Source organism: Eriocheir sinensis, chromosome 26, assembly GCF_024679095.1.
Source record: "Eriocheir sinensis breed Jianghai 21 chromosome 26, ASM2467909v1, whole genome shotgun sequence".
NCBI lineage: Eukaryota > Metazoa > Arthropoda > Malacostraca > Decapoda > Varunidae > Eriocheir > Eriocheir sinensis.
This window is the reverse complement of record NC_066534.1, coordinates 5,239,391-5,258,997: the sequence shown is the minus strand read 5'-3', so window position 1 is coordinate 5,258,997 and position 19,607 is coordinate 5,239,391. Positions and strand designations below refer to the sequence as shown.

The 19,607-nt window shown below is 40.1% G+C and overlaps 1 protein-coding gene across 4 annotated transcripts in view; it reads right to left on the bottom strand.

Annotated features, from left to right (window-relative positions):
* Window positions 1–913: 913 nt before the first annotated feature.
* The window catches only part of LOC127003713 (basement membrane proteoglycan-like), a 28,574-nt gene continuing 9,880 nt past the window's right edge, over window positions 914–19,607 (bottom strand). The window contains exons 6-7 of one of the 4 annotated variants that reach the window (XM_050870649.1): window positions 18,787–18,937; window positions 914–4,267 (exon numbers count right to left, since the gene is read on the bottom strand). In XM_050870649.1, the coding sequence (XP_050726606.1) occupies window positions 3,583–4,267; window positions 18,787–18,937 (836 nt within the window). In that variant the 3' untranslated portion in view covers window positions 914–3,582. Of the gene's footprint in view, window positions 4,268–18,786; window positions 18,938–19,607 lie in introns of those variants that run through there. The other 3 variants (XM_050870650.1, XM_050870651.1, XM_050870652.1) reach the window with 3 other exon arrangements.

Genomic DNA, 19,607 nt, shown 5'->3' with positions numbered 1-19,607 from the left:
GATTTGCTGAAGTAAAATCAGGAATTAGGCACAGCAACATAATTTTTTTACAGAACACTTTTTATTCCATACACTCTTTAAAAATGAACCTAAAACCATGACTTTCTGTGAAAAAAAAGTGCGGGAGGAGGGAGTAAATAATAAATTTGACCGTAACCTAAAAAAAAAAAAAAAAAAAAAAAAAAAAAAATTGGTATGAAAGATCTAGTCTAAACATTTAATTTGATGTATAATAGTAATACATTGCACCACTTTATTCGGTAGTAATCAGTAATTAACTTTGACTGCTAATTACTCAAAGCTAAGGTCGGGCGGATTAGAGCACTTTAGCACTACGCGCCTCAATTGCAGGAAGGAATCTTAGGCTATTTTGAAAAACTCATTGAATCAACACAATGAAAATTGAGTTTTAATTTGATATAGGCCTGATTAGTCATACTAGTAACTGTTTTCTTATGTGATGAAGGTCAGTGAAATCAAAAGATAGATATTATGAGGCATGAGGTCAATCTTCTTTGCATAGGCTTTTAAAAGTTGCCAATTCCAAAATTATGATTAGCAGCAGTTTTTGATAAATGAACCTTTACTGCTACTGATATTGATATCTTTGTCAATCCATTAATAGAATTCATAAATTGAAAAAATGAGGTTGTTGACCGATTATCATATGTTTGTTGATTCATCAGTCAGATGTGATGAAAAAGCTGTGGCAATGCATTATTATAAGAATTAGGTTGTTGACTTGATTATAATGTGGTTGCTGATTCATCAGTCATGTGTTATTCACCAGATCATGTTTCTGCTAAACTGTTTGCTAAATTTAAGGCTTCCCATATTTTATTATTTCAAATTAAGTTACTATGATACCATGTTCAATACATAAGAAATAACTATGTTATTAATACTTTCCATGTACTTGTGTTTATTATTTATTACAAAACTTTTATACTTCAAAATGTAATACAACATAAATATATCACATAAGCTTAAAAATACAATATTTTTATGATACTATGCAGCTTTATGTACATGTGGACTAAAGAGGTCTAGCAAAATAACCAATGACTTGTAGGATGGCTAAGGGACATGATTATACCAAGGTGAAGCATCATTGAGGTCACAAAGATGATCTTTAAGGAAACCTCAGCATATCAGCCAATAATGCAAGCATTTACTGATTGAAAAAAAAATCTAATATCCACTATGAGGTGATAATTTTGCTATACACATATATGTTATATCAATGAAGTATACAAAAAAAAAAGTGTTAGCTACCTAGGCAAAAGTATGGACTAGTGAATGCTTATCATTCAGCAAATAGAACCATTTAAAAGGCATTTTCAGCTCAAGTTGCAGTATATTTTTTTATATAAAGCACTGAAATAAACAGAAAATCCTATATAAATATATACTGTATTTCAACCAAAAGTTAAATGTGAAGTACACTGTTCTTGAAGCTCATTAGTGATCCTGAAGATGTCATTAGATTTATATAAAATGATTAGCACCTATCATAATTTTCATTTATAAAAAAATGCACAGTAGTTGCAAATGGATGGAAGTAAATTGTCAGATGCATGAAATTTGTGACAATTAAAGATGACCAGTGATCAAGACTAGTAGCAGGAATGAGTCATCGCTAGGTAGTATAAGTTGACCCTGAACTACAAAATCCTTTTTAGAAATTATTCTATAACATCTTTAGATTTCAGACTTTATGCCTCCAAAAGTACCACAAATCTGAGTTAAACTATACATAGGTTAGCAGTTTCCAAACTTTTCATGCCACTCACCACCTTCCAGGCTATGACCGAGTCCAGACACCCCCACCAAGATTCAAGGAGTGCGAAGGTTCTGTCAATTCCTCTAAATTTTGTCCATTTGTTTTGAAATTTGTGTATGCAAAGTATGAGGCTCTGAACGCTATCAAAGTTGAACAAAAATGTAAATTTCAGCCTGGGTGTACTCAGAGCCTGGGTAACTTTCAGACTTAGGGAACAGTCAACTGTGCTGAAGCATACAGTATATATTAGTCTTAAAATAACATCAGTTGATGATGTGTTTGAAATTTTCATGAGACAAATTGCCATTACATTCTTTTTCTTGCACACCCTCAGTGATCATCTCACGCACCCCTGAGGGTGCATGCACCACAGTTTGGGAACCTCTGGCATAGGGTATAGAACAATTTGTTCCAGATTTTGTACCTGCTTAAATTTAAATAACTGAAAAAGCATCTGACTTTATGATATGGACCTTGTTTGCTTCACATGTATACTATAAAATTATAATTAACAGGAAATAATGAGTTTATGCTTAGTTGAAAACATATGCAAGCTAATTTAGAATCAACATTTGAATCTTTCAAACCAATGATTTAACTTAAAAATGCTGTAGAAGTGTATAGAGAAAAAGTAGTTACAGTGCATCCTTTGAATATATTTTTCCAACTTTGTTTTTCTAAGAAGGCACAATGTCCTGATTCAACTCAAATATGTCAATGGAATATAATAAATCTTGACCATTGTTAGTCTAGGCATCATGACATTATTGACAAAGAACATTCGTGATTTCTTGCTTACAACTTCTGGTAGTGTCAATTCCTTAGTCTTTTCCATATTGATTACACTTTACGTGAAATGACAGAGTAGTCTCATATTCAGTTGGAAAATTCAAATCATTCCCAAAATTTCCTCCGCAAAATAAAGAGTATGACAAAAGAAACTTGTTAAATGTTAGTAGTGGGAGAGCAAAGTAAAACAAGCATATTCAAGAGTTCTGAATGACAGCAGAGAAACAGCCTGCAACAGGCACATGGACTTGCTACAGCCAGTAGCACTCCCTCTCTGCCATTATCAAAACTTAGCTGAGAAGTCTCAACTATAATTTCTGGCATAGTCACTGCAACATGAGGAAACTTCTTACGAGAGCTTTTTCATACTCTCATATACAGCAGCAACTGTACCCAAGGCTCTCAACTAATACATGATAAGTACAGTTTCATACAGACTAGATAACATCATATGGTCCTAGTGCAGGACAAAATATACATACAATCTTTGGTATTTCTCAACTAGATATACAAAAAGGACTCCTCACAACATCAATATGTCAACATTGTGATGCAATATATTTCTCCATTCTTATAACACTGATATACTAAAAATAGCAATTGACTTTGACAATTTGAATATACATCCATTTTCACTTGGTATATAAAATTGTTCATTACAAAATGTGTGAACACACAAACACACATGGATACATGCAGGGACATACATAAGCATGTATGAGCACACACACACACACACACACACACACACACACACACACACACACACACACACACACACACATGCACAGATTACAAATGAATGTGCACAAACAAATGCCCATACATAAGAATGGGCAAATACACACACAGCACACTTGCATGCAAGCAGGTGTGCACACACACACACACACACACACACACACACACACACACACACACACACACACACACACAGACCACCATCTTCATTCTCAGACTGATAATACAGTTATTAGCCATGCTCTTGGTTAACTTGAGTACTTATTTTTTTATCCAAGAGAGGTTTTTCTATTACCCTGCATATCCATATTGCTGACTGCTCTGTCTGAGTCATGAAATTTGCTGTTTATTTCATGGATCATTGAGTAAGTTCTGGCCATAGGATCACGACTGGAGACTGTTTTTGACTTGGGCCAAGTTCTTAAATAATCTTCCATTCTTGGCATGACTTGCAAAGTTCGCCTCCAGTCTCTAAATGGAACAGTAGCTACTGCTTCTTCGTTCAAAGTCTGTGGAACATTCACACCTGTTGTGCTTATATGTCTATTGTTGTCCTTTGTATGACTTTCCAGCTTAGTATTACTAGGTGTTTGAGACTGGGTGAGATTAGAGATGTTTCTTGGTTTTGTCAAGTATAGCACTGATGACACACTAACATTTTTTTTTAGTTCTGTAGTAGAGAAATCAACTTCAATTAACTTTGAACTATTTCTGCCCTCAGTTTTAGAGAGCCAAATATTGTCAGTTTCTATTGTGCTTTCATTTTGTGATCCTACTGTGGCATTCTCTGATCTGAACCCTGTCAATGTCCTAATAGAAGTTGTGTTCACGAAAGAAGCTCCCGTTCCCGGTGAGAGAGGGATGAGAGGCCGATTGCAGTTCTGTTCATCACTGCTGTCGCCACACGAGTCCCAACCATCACAGACGAGGGCAGTTGGGATGCATCTCCTATTCCTGCAATAAGATTTACATGTTAGATATTGAAATAGGTAAGTCATTGTCTATGAAATAATTGCTTTATGAGGTAACCTAACATTTTTTTAGGAAATGAGTCTCACTTTAAAATGTTTTTGACGAATTACATATACTCTCTCTTTCTCTCTCAAGCAGTGGTTCTTAACCTGGGTTCAACCGAACCCCAGGGGTTCGGTGAGCCAGTCTCAGGGCTTCGGCGAAGATCCTCCCTAAAGGCATTGCAATTTTGCAATTGAATTTTAAGCAAATTTTCTTTAATATTTTATAGATTAAAATGGAATCCATTCTTTGTATTATCCAAAATCAATATACTCTTGAATTTTGAAGCAATTAATATTTTCTTCCACTTGTTTTTATTTTTCATTATACTTGAGGGGTTCAGCTACTGTGCGGAGGTTTTCATTAGGGTTCAGCGCCTCTGAAAAGGTTAAGAACCACTGCTCTAAAGAATCCATATTTAAATGTTTAAGCCTTTTCTTTATGTCAATGTTTCTCAACCAGTGAATCATTTTCATTCTCTTCTACTGACTGGGAAATGGGCAGGTCATCCCTATCTGGAAAGGAAAAGGGACTGACTAGACTGCAACAATTACCATGGTATTACACTGCTCAGTGTGCCAGGCAAAGTGCTAGCTCATCTATTGCTTATGCAGATTTGTAACTAGTAGCTGAGACCTGAGCAGTCTGGGTTTGCGCCTAGTAAGTTAATAATTGACCGTATCCTAGTGCTTCACATACTGATGGAGCACTGACGTGAGGTTCAACAGGCCATGCTTGCAGCATATGTCGATCTCAAGAGGGCATTTGACTTGTGCAGTGTTAGGATTTCCTGTGACTGCAGGATTCCTGCAAGTGTTGTTGGTGTATTAACTGGTCTGAACTCTGAGACTGAGTGCTGTCAAGTGTGAGTAGGCGTGTTCAGCTTTTCTGTAAAAGTAGAAGCAAAGGCAGGGCTGTGTCCTTGCCTTGTCACTTTTCAACACTTGCATGGACTAGGAATTAGGAAAGTTGTGGATCAAAGTCATTGTGGAGCATATGTTGGCAATACCAAGGTCACTGATTTAGTTTTTGCTGATGATACGGTAATCCTTGCAGAGTTACTGGAGGTTCTGATGATGGCTCTTGAAGCACTGCTTGAGGAAGTGAAACCCATGTCTCCTGGGCCAAGACCAAGGTACAAGTGGAGGCTTACTAAATGAAACAGTACAAGCTGTCCATGCTTGTGGCCTAAACACTATCTAGGTAGTGTAGTGCAGAACAATGGTGGGTCTCATCTGCCTGTGCAGAAGAACAAAAATGCATATCTTTTCAAATCATTTGTGCTCCCTGTCTTACTCTATGGCTGTGAGATATGTACACAGGGAGGGGTGAATGAGTGACTAGTGTGTGGGCTGGTGGCCAGGAGGACTTGGGTTCGTGTCCCGCCTGCAGTGGTGGGCACTGGTAAACGAAAAGTTAGCTTCGCTAACTGGTAATTAATCCACTAACTAAAAAGTTAGCTTCGCTTACGTTAAACTGCTAAACTGATAAAGAAATTAGTGGAAGCTAATGATAACCGCTAACCTTTTTGTATGGATTTAGCTTCAGTGTAGTATTTTGGCTCTAAAACCCTTAAAAACAGACCTAGTGATCTGAAATTTCAATATGTTGTAGCTTAGACATGGAGCTTTCCAGAACGGTATAGCATGTCAAAATCAGATGATGATCAAACTGGGTGGGATGTGCTGGGTGTGCCCTCCTGACATGTGACTTCAAGCTGTAAATGTAATGCCCCGACGAGCTTCTTTTCTAAATCCTTCCTATTTCTCAACACGGCCTCTGCGTGTATCGAAATAACACGAGAAATTAATCAAGAGTGAGGGTATTCCCCGGCTGCCTGGGATTGAACCCGCGACCAGCGTGACAGGAGAGCCACTCCTTACCGAGTCGGCCAAAGAGGTACCCCACTGGCTAAGTGGGTTATGGGAGGCTCGTTCATCAGGCCGTCGCCGCACTACATAAAGGCTTGCCGTCTGTCCGTTAATGATGGTCTCCTTGGGGTGGCACATGACGCACCGCCAGTCAAAGACATTGGCGTTCGTCATATCTCTTGATTTAATTTCTGGGACTCCTGGCCGTCAGCTTGATTGTCCTCCGCCTCACCCACAGCTGCTGCTGGCTCCTTAACAGGGTCAGCATCCTCATGCAGAACAAAAATGTCCTCACTCGGGTCACCTTCCATGAAGTTGATTACAATAAACAAGGCGGCAATAATGAACGTGACTGCACGGTAACATCGCAGTTGAACTGAACAAAGAGACAACAGCAAGAAGAGGAGAGAAAGAAGCCTCCAGTTTATCCTAAATCTGTATATTTTACCCAAGATCTCCCACAAATTTTACGTATTTTTTACTTTTTCCATAACTGACACTTATTTTTATTATTTTAAGTTTATTTTTTGTCAGGTGGAAAATATCGAATTCTTGTTATTAAATCCCGAGTTCAAAGAGTTGGAAATGGAAGATGCATTACCCTAAAATACCAAAAAAGTTTCACTAATAATTGTCCAATTTGGCATAATTTTCCCAAAAGTGGAAGTCCTGGAATTATTGCGCCATGTGGCTCAACTGGTGCTGTGTCTGCCCACAACGGACAAGAACAAACCTGAATGAATTTATAGTGGACTTAAAGTTAGCGGAGGAGGAACTACATTTAGCGGAAGCTAATTGATCCGCGTACTGTTTTCAAAGTTAGCAAAAACGCTAATCAGCTAATGAAAAAGTTAGCTTCTCTAATTAGCGGTTAGCGGAACCGTGCCCACCACTGCCCGCCTGCTGCCATAAGGTGGGATTTTTCAGTCACCGCTGAATGTCCTAATACTATCCACATGCTGTCCTGATTTCCACCTATCAACCTACTCTAGATTCTCTCTATAAAAAGAGGACAAAAGATAAGCTTCGGAGGACAGCATGAGCCAAGCAAGATGGTGCCACTATAAACACCTGCTTGCACCATAACAGACTGGGACCGACCAACAGGCCCCACCAAGAAAGCCTAAGTGCCAAAAGCTGAATGTTAAAATAAGAGAAAAAAAATATGACTTGAAGAGGTGTATTAACCCACAGAGCACCAACGACGTGTGACATCCGTCGCGCACTTTTGTAATGCTAAGGACCAGCGACAGATGAGATCCGTCGCATATTCCAGACCCTATATTTCCCGTCATACAGGTGCGATCTGCTTAATATTCATAAGCCTGCTTCCTCACCATATTCCCCAATTAATCACAAGTTGGCATCTCGCTACTGAGCTGCACGCGCCACCAAGGCAGCGTGATGTACTGTGATTATGGCGAGCACCTCCACTCATGCCAGCCATGTCTTGCCGCGCTCCCTCATGCCGCCTTCTTAGCCTTCCTGAAATTGTTCAGCTTGCTCTTGAGTCAGATGACTACAGTGACATTGAAGAGGACTCATCAGGGGATAAATATAAACCAGGGGAAGATGAGGTGGTTGAGACGGAAAGCGATGAAGAGATACCGCTTCTCCCTGTAGGTGTGCGTCGTCGCCATGTTGAGGAGTATGCTGGGCAGCCTACTCACGCTTCATCGCTTCATTATCCTTCCCTCCTTCACCTACTGGTGTTGAGGCCCAGGATGTGGATAAAGACAAGGATAGGGGTAATTTGGATGACCCAATGGGTTTTTTATTTCCACAAGAGAGGAGACCAGCAAATGTTGAAGAGGAGGAAGAAAGTTTATCACCTCCTCCTGATCTCCCTTCTCCACCCCCACCAAAACCTTCCCCAGTGAAATGCACTGCTAAAATATTTTATGGTAAATGGTAAATGGTAAAAAAGGGAGAATCATCTGCCACAAGTATGATGAGTGGGTGTAAGAGGGATAGTGAAAATGAGCATCATTCCCCACATCACCCCGCACCCAAAATCAGTCGAGTGTATGGTCTCTATCACCCACGCAGCTCCTCCCCCCAGGCTGGCATGTCACGTGACCTGCTGCCCCACGCCACACCACTCATCTGCCACACCCCAAACTTTTGTGTTCTACTACTACATGTTTCATGAATGATTACAACGAACGTGTGGCACAGCCTCAGCTCTAGCCGCATGGAAAGTTTGAACTTGTGGTCATGCCGACGACTCCACTCTGCATTATTCAACTTCTTTCAACAGAAGACCCTCTCAACAGGAATTGCAAGACTCCCGACTGGATGCTTCAGAGCGCTTAACCTCAGACCTTGCTATCATTTCCGATTGGGGTAAAAGGAACCTCGTGACCTTCAATGCCTCAAAAACCCAATTTCTCCACCTATCAACTTGACACAATCTTCGAAACACCTATCTCCTATTCTTCAACAACACTCAACTGTCACCTTCTTCAACACTAAACATCCTCGGTCTATCCTTAGCTCAAAATCTTAACTGGAAACTTCACATCTCTTCTCTCACTAAATCAGCTTCCTCGAGGTTGGGCGTTCTGTATCGTCTCCACCAGTTCTTCTCACCCGCACAGTTGCTATCCATATACAGGGGCTTTGTCCACCCTCGTATGATGTTTGCAAATCATGTGTGGAGGGGCTCCACTCACACAGCTCTCTTGGACCGAGTGGAACCTAAGGCTCTTCGTCTTATCGGCTCTCCTCCTCTTACTGATAGTCTTCTACCTCTTTAATTCTGCCGCCATGTTGCCTCTCTTTCTATCTTCTATTGATATTTTCATGCTGACTGCTCTTCTGAACTTGCTAACTGCATGCCTCCCCCCCTCCCGTGGCCTCACCACCCACGACTTTCTACTCAAGCTCATCCCTTTACTGTCCAACTCCCTTACGCATGAGTTAACCAGCATTTTCACTCTTTCATCCCTCACGCTGGTAAACTCTGGAACAATCTTCCTTCATCTGTATTTTCTCCTGCCTACGACTTGAACTCTTTCAAGAGGAGGATATCAGGACACCTCTCCTCCTGAAATTGACCTATCTTTCGGCCACTCCTCTCGACTCTTTGTAGGAGCAGTGAGTAGCGGGCTTTTTTTCATTATTGTTTTCTTTTTTTTTTGCCCTTGAACTGCTTACTCTACTGTAAAAAAAAAAAAAAAAAAAAAAAAAAAAAAAATAAAGCATTGTTCAGATATTTTCTTATTTCATTGATGGGTGTCATTCATTTGTGAGTTATTGCCATGGAGGTATAAGGGGTGGAATCGACATCAGCCCCTGATCGGTGAAGCTGCCGAACTGTCATTAACCCTTAGAAGGCAGCAGTATTTGAAGAGTAGCTCCCCAAAATGAATCTTCTATATATAGTCAGTGCTGACCTTAGGACCATAGCATAAATATAGTCATGCCACAAAAGAGGTGTTTTAATTATCGTCTACATATATATGTATATTCTACTGCAATCTGTAAGTGTTGTTATATTTCTGCCATACATAACTGACTGACTGAATTTTGGACCATCTATATCTAGTTCCACCGCCGTCTAAAGGTTAACTCTCATTCCTACCCCAGCAAGATGGCGGATACCTGTCAAACGTCAGGTGTTAAGTCAGGTCACAGGCCACCTGAGTTTTTGCAGTGTGAAATGACCTTAGTAGACTTACTTTTAGTTTAACTATGAGACCATCAGCATTGCTAATCAAAGCTGTTGCTGAAACTGATTTACACAGGAGGCATTCCTATTCCGGAAAAGTTTACAGAAAGCTTTAAAAGCTGTTAAAATTAGGTATACTATGAGTTATTGTTGATTAGTGGCAGATAAACATGTAACCAAAGAAACATCAGTGAATTAGTGGTGTGATAAGCTTGCGGAATCTCGAAATTGGTGTGTTTCCATTTATCATGTAAAATAATATATTAGTATTTATGAAATAGTTCAACACAATCAGTAAGTGTACAGTGATAAAAAACAATAACATCAAAATGGATTAGACGCGGCCTGCAGGCAGTAACTGAGGCAGTGGGCATGAGCTCTCTCACCTGGTTATGTGCCATATTGCTGGCACAAATGATTTTTTTTTTTTTTTTTACAGCACAGGAAACAACTCAAGGCAAACAAAAAAAAAAAAATGTAGAAAAAAAGCCTGATAAGCGTTGCTCCAAAAAACAAAAAGTAAAGAGTGGCCAAAAGAGAGGTCAATTTCGGATGGAGAGGTGTCTTGATGCACTGCACTCCTCTTGAAAGAGGTCAAGTCATAGGCAGGAGGAAATACAGACGAAGGAAGGTTGTTCCAGAGTTTACCAGTGAAGGGGATGAACGAATGGAGATGCTGGTTAACTTTTGCATAAGGGATTTGGATATTATAGGGATGAACTAGGGTAAAACGTCGAGTGCAGCGGGGCCACGGGAGGGGGGAAGGCATGCAGTTTGCAAGTTCAGAGGAGCATTCAGCATGAAAATATTGATAGAAGATAGAAAGAGATGAAACGCTGCGGCAGAATTTAAGAGGTGGAAGAGTGTCAGTAAGAGGAGGGGAGCTGATGAGATGAAGAGCCTTAGACTCCACTCTGTCCAAGAGAACTGTGTGAGTGGAGCCCCCCCACACATGCGATGCATACTCCATACGAGGGTGGACAAGGCCCCTATAAATGGAAAGCATCTGTGGGGGGGAGAAGAACTGGTGCAGACGATACAGAATGCCCAACCTCAAGGAAGCTGATTTAGTAAGAGAGGAAATGTGAAGTTTCCAGCTGAGATTTTGAGCTAAGGATAGACCGAAAATGTTTAATGCAGAAGGTGACAGCTGAGTGTTGTTGAAGAATAGGGGATAGGTGTTTGGAAGATTGTGTCGAGTTGATAGGTGAAGAAATTGGGTTTTTGAGGCGTTGAAGAACACAACCCCAATCAGAAATAAGAACAAGGTCTGAGGTTAAGCGTTCTGCAGTCTCCAGTCTGGAGTCTTGTAATTCTTGTTGTGAGGGTCTTCTGTTAAAAGAAGTTGAGTAATGCAGAGTTGAGTCATCAGCATATGAGTGGATAGGAGAGTTTGTTATGGAAAAAAGGTCATTGATGAATAACAGGAAGAGAGTAGGTGATAGGACAAAGACCTGTGGGACACCACTATTGATAGGTTTAGGGAAGAACAGTGATCGTCTACCAGAGCAGAGATAGAACGGCCGGAAAGGAAACTGGAGATAAAGGAGCAGAGAGAAGGATAGAACCCGCAGGAGGGTGGTTTAGAAAGTAAAGCGTTGTGCCAGACTCTATCGAAAGCTTTCGATATGTCTAGCCGCTCTAGCACAACTGAGAAAGTTTCATCGAAACGGCAAAGAGAAGATGACCAAGAGTCAGTTAAGAGAGCGAGATCACCAGTAGAACGCCCCTCGCAGAACCCATACTGGCGATCAGATAAAAGATCAGAAGAGGATAGGTGCTTTTGAATCTTCCAGTTAAGGATTGATTCAAAAGCTTTAAATAGATAGGAAAGTAAAGCTTTCTGAGAGTTGAGGCCAGAGAGGGCATAGAAAACATCATTCTTAAGAATCTTAATAACAGGCATAAAGGAGTCAGAGGGGGATGAGTAGGAGGAATATGCCCAGAATCATCCAGAGTGGAGTTTTTACAGGAAGTCTGAGAGAAGAGTTCAGCCTTAGAGATAGATGAGATGGCAGTGCTGCCGTCAGGGTCAATGAGAGGAGGAAAAGATGAAAAAGTGAAATTGGAGGAGATATTTTTGGCTAGATGTCAGAAGTCTCGGGGAGAATTAGAAGAAGCAAGGTTGCGGTATTTTCTGTTAACTCTTAGAGTACGGGTGGAGATATATTTCTCTGGATGGTGTGCACGGGGAAAATTTAGACGTTTAAAAGAGGTGGAAATGGTGTCTTTCTTTTTGCAATAATTGTATATTCATCTAGTATAGATGCTGGTGTAATAAAACTTCTCTCCTAATAATAGTAAAAAAGTTATGACAGCGGAAAATATTGCGCATTTTCTCGTGGCCGTGACGCGTCGCGTGGAAGCACCCCACTTGCTCTCTCTCTCTCTCTCTCTCCCCACCCCTTCCCCCTACTTGCCCCTCCCTCCTCTGTCAATGTCATTACCATAGCAGTCATCAGAGTCTCTGTCACTTTGATTCGCCGGCGCTCTACTTCCACCTGGAGCAGAGGAACTGCTTGACGCGTCACAAGACATGACAGATGTATTGCGAACAAAAGTGGAAAATGATCTGTGGCCTTCAGCAGGGCGTGCGCTGAGACGAATGAGAGTGTGTACGGATGCCAGATGCCTCCACCATTTTTCTGAGTCAAGAACTGGCGGTATATTTGAAACGTAGGGAGCGTAGAGTGTGATGATTATATACATGATCCCCGTACGGGTGGGGCGTGTGGTAGCGCACTTATATATACGATCGCCGTAATGTAAGGGTTAATGAAAGAGTTTTTGGTAAGTTGGAGAATCATAGATTTGGCACAATTCCGGGCGGAAAAGTAAAGATCATGATTAGCAGGAGTGCGAAGGCTCTGGTACCTTTTGTGAGCTGCCTCTTTATCTTTGATAGCACGAGAGCAAACAAGATTGAATTGAGGTTTCTTAGCATGAGGTGGAGAGAAAGTACGTGGAATGTGTGCCTCCATTCCAGAGACAATCACCTCTGTGATGCTCTGGGCACACACAGAGGGATCTCTATCCTGGAAGCAGTAATCATTCCAGGAGAAATTGGAGAAGTATATCCTCAGGCTGTCCCACCGAGCAGAAGCAAAATGCCAGAAGCATCGCCTCTTCGGTGGGTCCTGAGGCTGCACAGGAGAGATAGGACAGAATGCTGAAATAAGATTGTGATTGGAGGAGCCCAACGGAGAGAACAGTTTGATAGAGTAAGCTGAAGGATTAGAGGTTAGGAAGAGGTCTAGAATGTTGGGCGTATATCCAAGGTGGTAGGGAATATGTGTAGGGTGCTGAACCAACTGCTCTAAATCGTTGAGGATAGCAAAGTTGTAGGCTTGTTCATCAGGCTGGTCAGTGAAAGAGGATGAAAGCCAAAGCTGGTGGTGAACATTGAAATCTCCTAGGATGGAGATTTCAGCAAAAGGAGAGTGGGTCAAGATGTGCTCTACTTTAGAGTTCAAATAGTCAAAGAATTTTACATAGTTGGTAGAGTTAGGTGAGAGATAAACAGCACAGATGTATTTAGTAATAGAGTGACAGTGAAGTCTTAGCCAGATGGTGGAAAATTCAGAAGAGCCAAGGTCATGGGCATGAGAGCAAGTGATGTCGTTGCGCACGTAGACGCAACATCCAGCTTTGGATTGGAATTTAGGATAGAGATTGTAGGAGGGAACAGAGTAGAGATTGCTGTCAGTAGCCTCTGAGACCTGAGTTTCGGTGAGGAAAAGAAGGTGAGGTTTAGTGGAGGAGAGATGGTTTTCCACAAAATGGAAATTGGAACGAAGACCGCGAATGTTGTAGAAATTGATTAAAAAGAGGTCAGAGGAGTTATCAAGACACCTCTCGAGTCGGCAGCCTACAGGGGAGTCCTCTCTGGGGGAATTTGTGGTCCCCCCCACGGGCGGGGACTTTGAGGCTCTGTGATTATTCAACGTTTTGAATTTGAAAAAAATTTGGGGAAATTGTGTGTATGTTGTATACAGGTAACTCTCGATTTACGCGAGTATTGCGCCCTTGAAGAGGTCGCGTAAATAAAAAACAAAGTAAATCAAACAAGAGGTAGGTTTCTGTCGAAAAATAAATACAGTAAAAAAAATGGAAATAGGGGAAATGGAAGGGAAGCCTCTTTTTCGATTTTCCGGATCCACCGGATAATCAGGTTATGGCATATTTTGATCGCCCAGTTTGATCGCCAACATTGGCGATGCCATGACTGCGATGTAAACAACAACGACAAACAAAAAAACCAAACAAACTAAACAAAAGTAAAACGCTAAAAGTATGCTTGTAACATATGATGTGATGTTTTTTGTCTATGTTTGTGTGTGTGTCTCCTGCGTTGATACTTGTATGTTGATAGATCTGACGTTGTGAATGCTAATTGCGCGATTGTGCAAGCTGTGTGCAAGCTGGTTATCAGTGACTTTGAAGTGTGGTCTTGATACATCGAAGTAGGTGACTCAGTAGTATGATATCTATTATCGTCGCATGGAATGTAATGGTGAATGGGGAATGAGGCGGGAGTCGGAAGATGTGTTTTTGTGACGTGTCTTGAGAGGAGTGTAGTATTAGATTTTTGTTCGTTTCGCACCTCGTCCTTGCTCGGGCTTGCTGGGGCGACGATGGTTGTGAGTGATGTTTGGTATTTTTTGTCTAATACATTGATCTATTCGTTCTTCTATATTTACATCGTATTTACGTGTCGATGATAGAACATTTATTTTAACTGTTCTTATCAATTAATTAAATGTAATAATATATACTATTGTAGTTACTTTTATTTTTTTTGATGTTTTATAACGTTTAGTATAGAAAAATAAATGTGCATTATCTGATCAATTTAGGATAATCCGGTTTCGGACTTCGCTTCGGATGTCGGGGTTTTTACTGTACCGTAAAAGGGGGATTATCTCTTTTTATTTTTATCGCCGGATATTCCGGATTTATGGGTCGCCATTTTGATCGCTGCCAGTTTACCGCCAGCATTGTATGCTATGATCAACATCAATTACACATTACAAACAATGAAAACCAAATAAAACATTACGCCAAACTAAACAAAAAAACATGTGATGTAAAAATGTAAATGTTTGTATTGTAATGTGTCCTTATTATTTGTCTGACCAGTGTATGTTGATAAGCGTGAGCAGCTGCAGATCTGAATTGTGAATGCTGCAGAGCGCGAATTGAATGGTCAGCAAGCTTGCAGTGAATGGTTTGATGCATCGTGCAGGTGGAGAGACAGTATATCATGCTCCATTATCGCTACAACCTCGTATAAGTTGGATGGGGAATTGTACATGGAGGGAGAGGGGAGTGTGAGCATGTCGCTAGTCTTGAGAGTACGAGTAGAGGCCTCGCAGTAGTTTGTTCGTTCACAATCTGCACGCCCTTGCTAGATTCGCCTTTGACGGTGTTGTGAGGAGTTTGTTAATGTTTTGTCTAATACATTGCTATATTCACACAAGCTTTTTCGCAATACGTATGAGAAAGCATATTCATTTTAACTGTTCTTATCAATTTTAAATGTGTTAATATAATACATATAGTTCTACTTTTATTTTGATTTTTTTTTATAACGCTTAGTATTAAAAAAAAATTAATTGCATTATTCTAATCAATTTCGGATTTGGATTTTTTTATTTGCCGCTGATAATCGGTTTTTGATACTCCAGATTTTTCCGATAGCGAGCACCCTTTTCACATAAAAAATGCCTGAAAGTTCAGCCCTGCGCGTTATACGCCGAATGTACAAATTTTTAATGATTTTTTTTCTTTGGGGTGTTTTTAAGGGTCTGTTTTTCGTCTTATCCAATAACGGCAAACTTACCTTTATTATTGTTTATAATCCTTCATAGTCCGTAGCTGTCTTATAATATGTTACCATAGAATACAGGGCGATCTAATAACTACTATACAAAAATTAAATTGGTGGAGGATCGTCCATGCCTTGCGTTATCCTGTTTTTCCATCGGGCGCCATTTGTATGATCTTGATCTTGATGTCACAGGTGGCTTAAGATTGTATGACTAAGGAGCAGTACAAGCTACATAAAAAATCATATTTGAAAAAAATATCCATGTGTTCATTATTAATTATTAATATTAGTGAGAATAATGGGGTAAATATGATATCAGAAACTGTACATCATGAATCTTGTATGAGGAGTTATTTCGCGCAATACCAGCCCGGCCGCTATTTGCATTGTTTACAAACCACATAACCACACCCATACAACAAACAGCTGCATGCCGCGTGTCACCAAAACCGTGTGAATTGTGTCTTGCCTAGTTGTCTGTCATAATCTACGAGTGATGGTGGGAATAATATGCTTATTCACTTCATTCATTCAAGAGAGAGAGAGAGAGAGAGAGAGAGAGAGTATCCATATCACCGAGATATCCACTCAGGCACTCAGTCTCAGCCTCACTCGTGTGAGGAAGAAATGAGACACCATGAGCGGCTGGCTAGTATTGGTACCGGTACCGAGCAGTCTGATACCGGTACTGTACCGTATAGCTGGTACCGTTAGTACCGGTACCTACCCACCCCTATTGTTGAGTAGCATGGCAGCATGGGTACTGTATTGTTGTTCAAGTGGCACGCGGGAAGAACTGAGTTCAGCTGTGTGGTTGTGGCGCCGTGTGAGTCCAGTTGCATGAGACATCTGGTGGCCACTCCATAAAATATCGCGTATAAGTGAAAAAAACGTGTAAATTAAACATTTATATGGATTTTGGACCCCACGTTATTTAAAAAAACGCGTAAACCAAACTCGCGTAAATCGAGAGTTACCTGTAATTGTATGTAGTGTGGTGTGGAAAGAAAGAGGATCTGTCTTTAGAGAGCATGCTGAACTACTATCTGGTGTTGATGAGACAATGGGGAAATGGAAAATGAGGATACAGGAAGGGTCTTTGGAGGGCTTGCACCCTCCTCGCCTCCCATATATACCTCACCAGGAGTGGCTTACGCCCGTTCCGGTAGATGTCTTCCTACCTACTCCCTAAAAGTTTGGTGGTTTTACCTCAATGAATGGGATTAGCGGTCCATGTGAACTCCACCAATTCTACCTCCATGGTTACCGCACATTCCAAGGTAAACCTAATTTTCCTGTAATTACTAAAATTTGGTACCTCCTAACATACACTTCACATATCTTATTCTCATTTTTAGTTAAGACTAAGTCTAAAATGGTGGGCTCAGTAATTAGCTGTTTGAGAAAATAATCTTAAAATACTTTAAGAATATCCTTGAATTTTAGGTACCCTAGAATGGCATCCCAATCTAAGTTCCTATAATTGAAATCTCCCATTATGCAGACATTTTTATATTCCTGCATGCCCTGCCAATCTCCTGAAGTAATAAATTGCATCCTTGAGATGGCTAGGGCAGCTGCATGGGAGCATGCTCAGGAGGACTGTCAGGAATATAGGCAGTGAGTGAGTGAAGCAATGCACCCACAGGCGTGTGCTCCCCATTACTTAATTAAGGCTGGTGACCTGTCAGACCCCAAGAGTTAGTTTTCCTTTCCTCAATAGGACATCCATCCAAACTAATTCTGAGTTGATGTCTGGTTAAAATGAATCATTAACAGAACATTTAAGTGTGTCTTCCCTCCCTATCTTTATGAAGCTCCTGATAATCAGCTATTTCCATTTCCAACATTGCTTCACTTCCTTTTACTGGCATTCCATCACTCCCTTTCATCTTTCAATTTCTGACTTTTCACCAACTTTTGCTTCAGTGCTTTAAAAAAAAAAAAAAAAAAAAAAAAAAAAAAAAAAAATCCACTCAGTCTGTCACTAATAACTTTCTAGGAAGTGATTGGCAGCGACTGGTACGGATTTGGCTTTCACTGGTAGCCTGGTAATATATACTCCCAGGTCTTTTTCTGCCTCTGTGGTGGATAGTGGAGTGTTTCCCATGTGGTACTGGTATGCTGGATATCCCCTCCCAAGGTGCATGACTTTACATTTTCCTTCATTGAATTGTAGCAGCCACTTGACCATCTATAAGGACGATAATGTTTTCATCATTGTCCGTTTGTCTGTTACCATAATATCTACAGATTGGGTTGATGTACAGGAATTAATTACATAAAAGGACATCTTTAGGTAAATATGTCAAACTGATTAACTTTTGAGAAAGCTCAGATAAATCTGACTGAATGATGACGAATAGGCTGAGTGGTCACCATGTGGATCTAAAGACCTGTGTTCAAGTGCTGCCTGCTTCTACAAGCTGAAAATTTTCAGCCATCACTGAGTGCTGTCCTAATGAACTCTTTATCAACCCAGACTTTAGCAAAGCTCTCTCAAGAGGCTCAAGCAGAACTCTGGGGGTAGCATGAGCCAAGAAAACTTCCCTGTGCCACTAAGGGGCTAGGACCAACCACCACAAACCATCAAAAAAGCCTATTGGCACTATGGGCTAAGGATAAAAAAGGGGGGAGAAACCTGCCTTTTTTGTGAACACCATGAAATCTACCAATGGATACTGAACTAGGTCAGGAGGCGGTTTGGCCCAGACCATGAGTGTTTGGTTTTCTACTTCTTGCAGGTGGTTCAACCCTTTTCTGATAAAATTTGATAAAAGCTAAAAACTAAATGATGGCAGCTATCTTAACATAAAAATTTTGCCAATATGGTGAGCAAGATGTATTCTTTGGAGTACGCTGTTTAACTTATTCTTTTTTCACTTCCAATCAAGCCTGTTAACATATTTAATTACAAATAAAATATTTTCTCTTCTTTTCTAACACATTCCCTAGAAATATTTAATTCTATAAATGTCTTTTTTTTATTTTGACAATTTTTTGTCATGCATTTCACTTTTCCTCACTTTTGCTTTTTTTTATATAACTATTCTCCTTGCTATGATTCTATTTTATCATCACTTACCGGCATTGATACTCGTTGGGTTGGCACCGTCCAGAACAACCGAAGGGTTCATCTGACCCGTCCCTGCAGTCCGCCAACCCGTCGCAGAATTGATACTGGGGGATACACTGACTGCTGCGGCAAGTAAACTGAGTGTCAGGGTTGGGGCACACTGAAAACACACACAGGTACCGTCAGACACTGAGAACCGAGATCCGCAGTTGAATGGATGTGTAAGGGAATTGGAAGGAAAAAAATAATGTAAAATGAAAATATTATTGAGGAAAGCAGAAGCCAGTTTTTTTTATATATATATGGAGAGATACATGCACTATTTTTGTGCTGAAGTCGCTATATATATATATATATATATATATATATATATATATATATATATATATATATATATAGAAATATATATACATATATAGGCTATATCTATATATATCTATATATATATATATATATCTATATATCTATATATCTATATATCTATATCTATATATCTATCTATCTATCTATATCTATATCTATATCTATATCTATATCTATATCTATATCTATCTATATATATATATATATATATATATATATATCTATATATATATCTATATATATATATATATGAACACACACAACTGAAACAGTTTTGTCTTCTATCACATGTCACATAATGCAAAAAGGATGCTGGTCCTATGACAGGAAGTAGAAGTTGGGAGCTGGGTTACAGTTGATAATGATGATTTAGAGACCTCTTGGTAATTTTCTGTATGCTGTCTTCCTTGAGGAAAGTATGGAACAATGAAAATACACATAGGAATCACAGTACTGTACCCCAACTG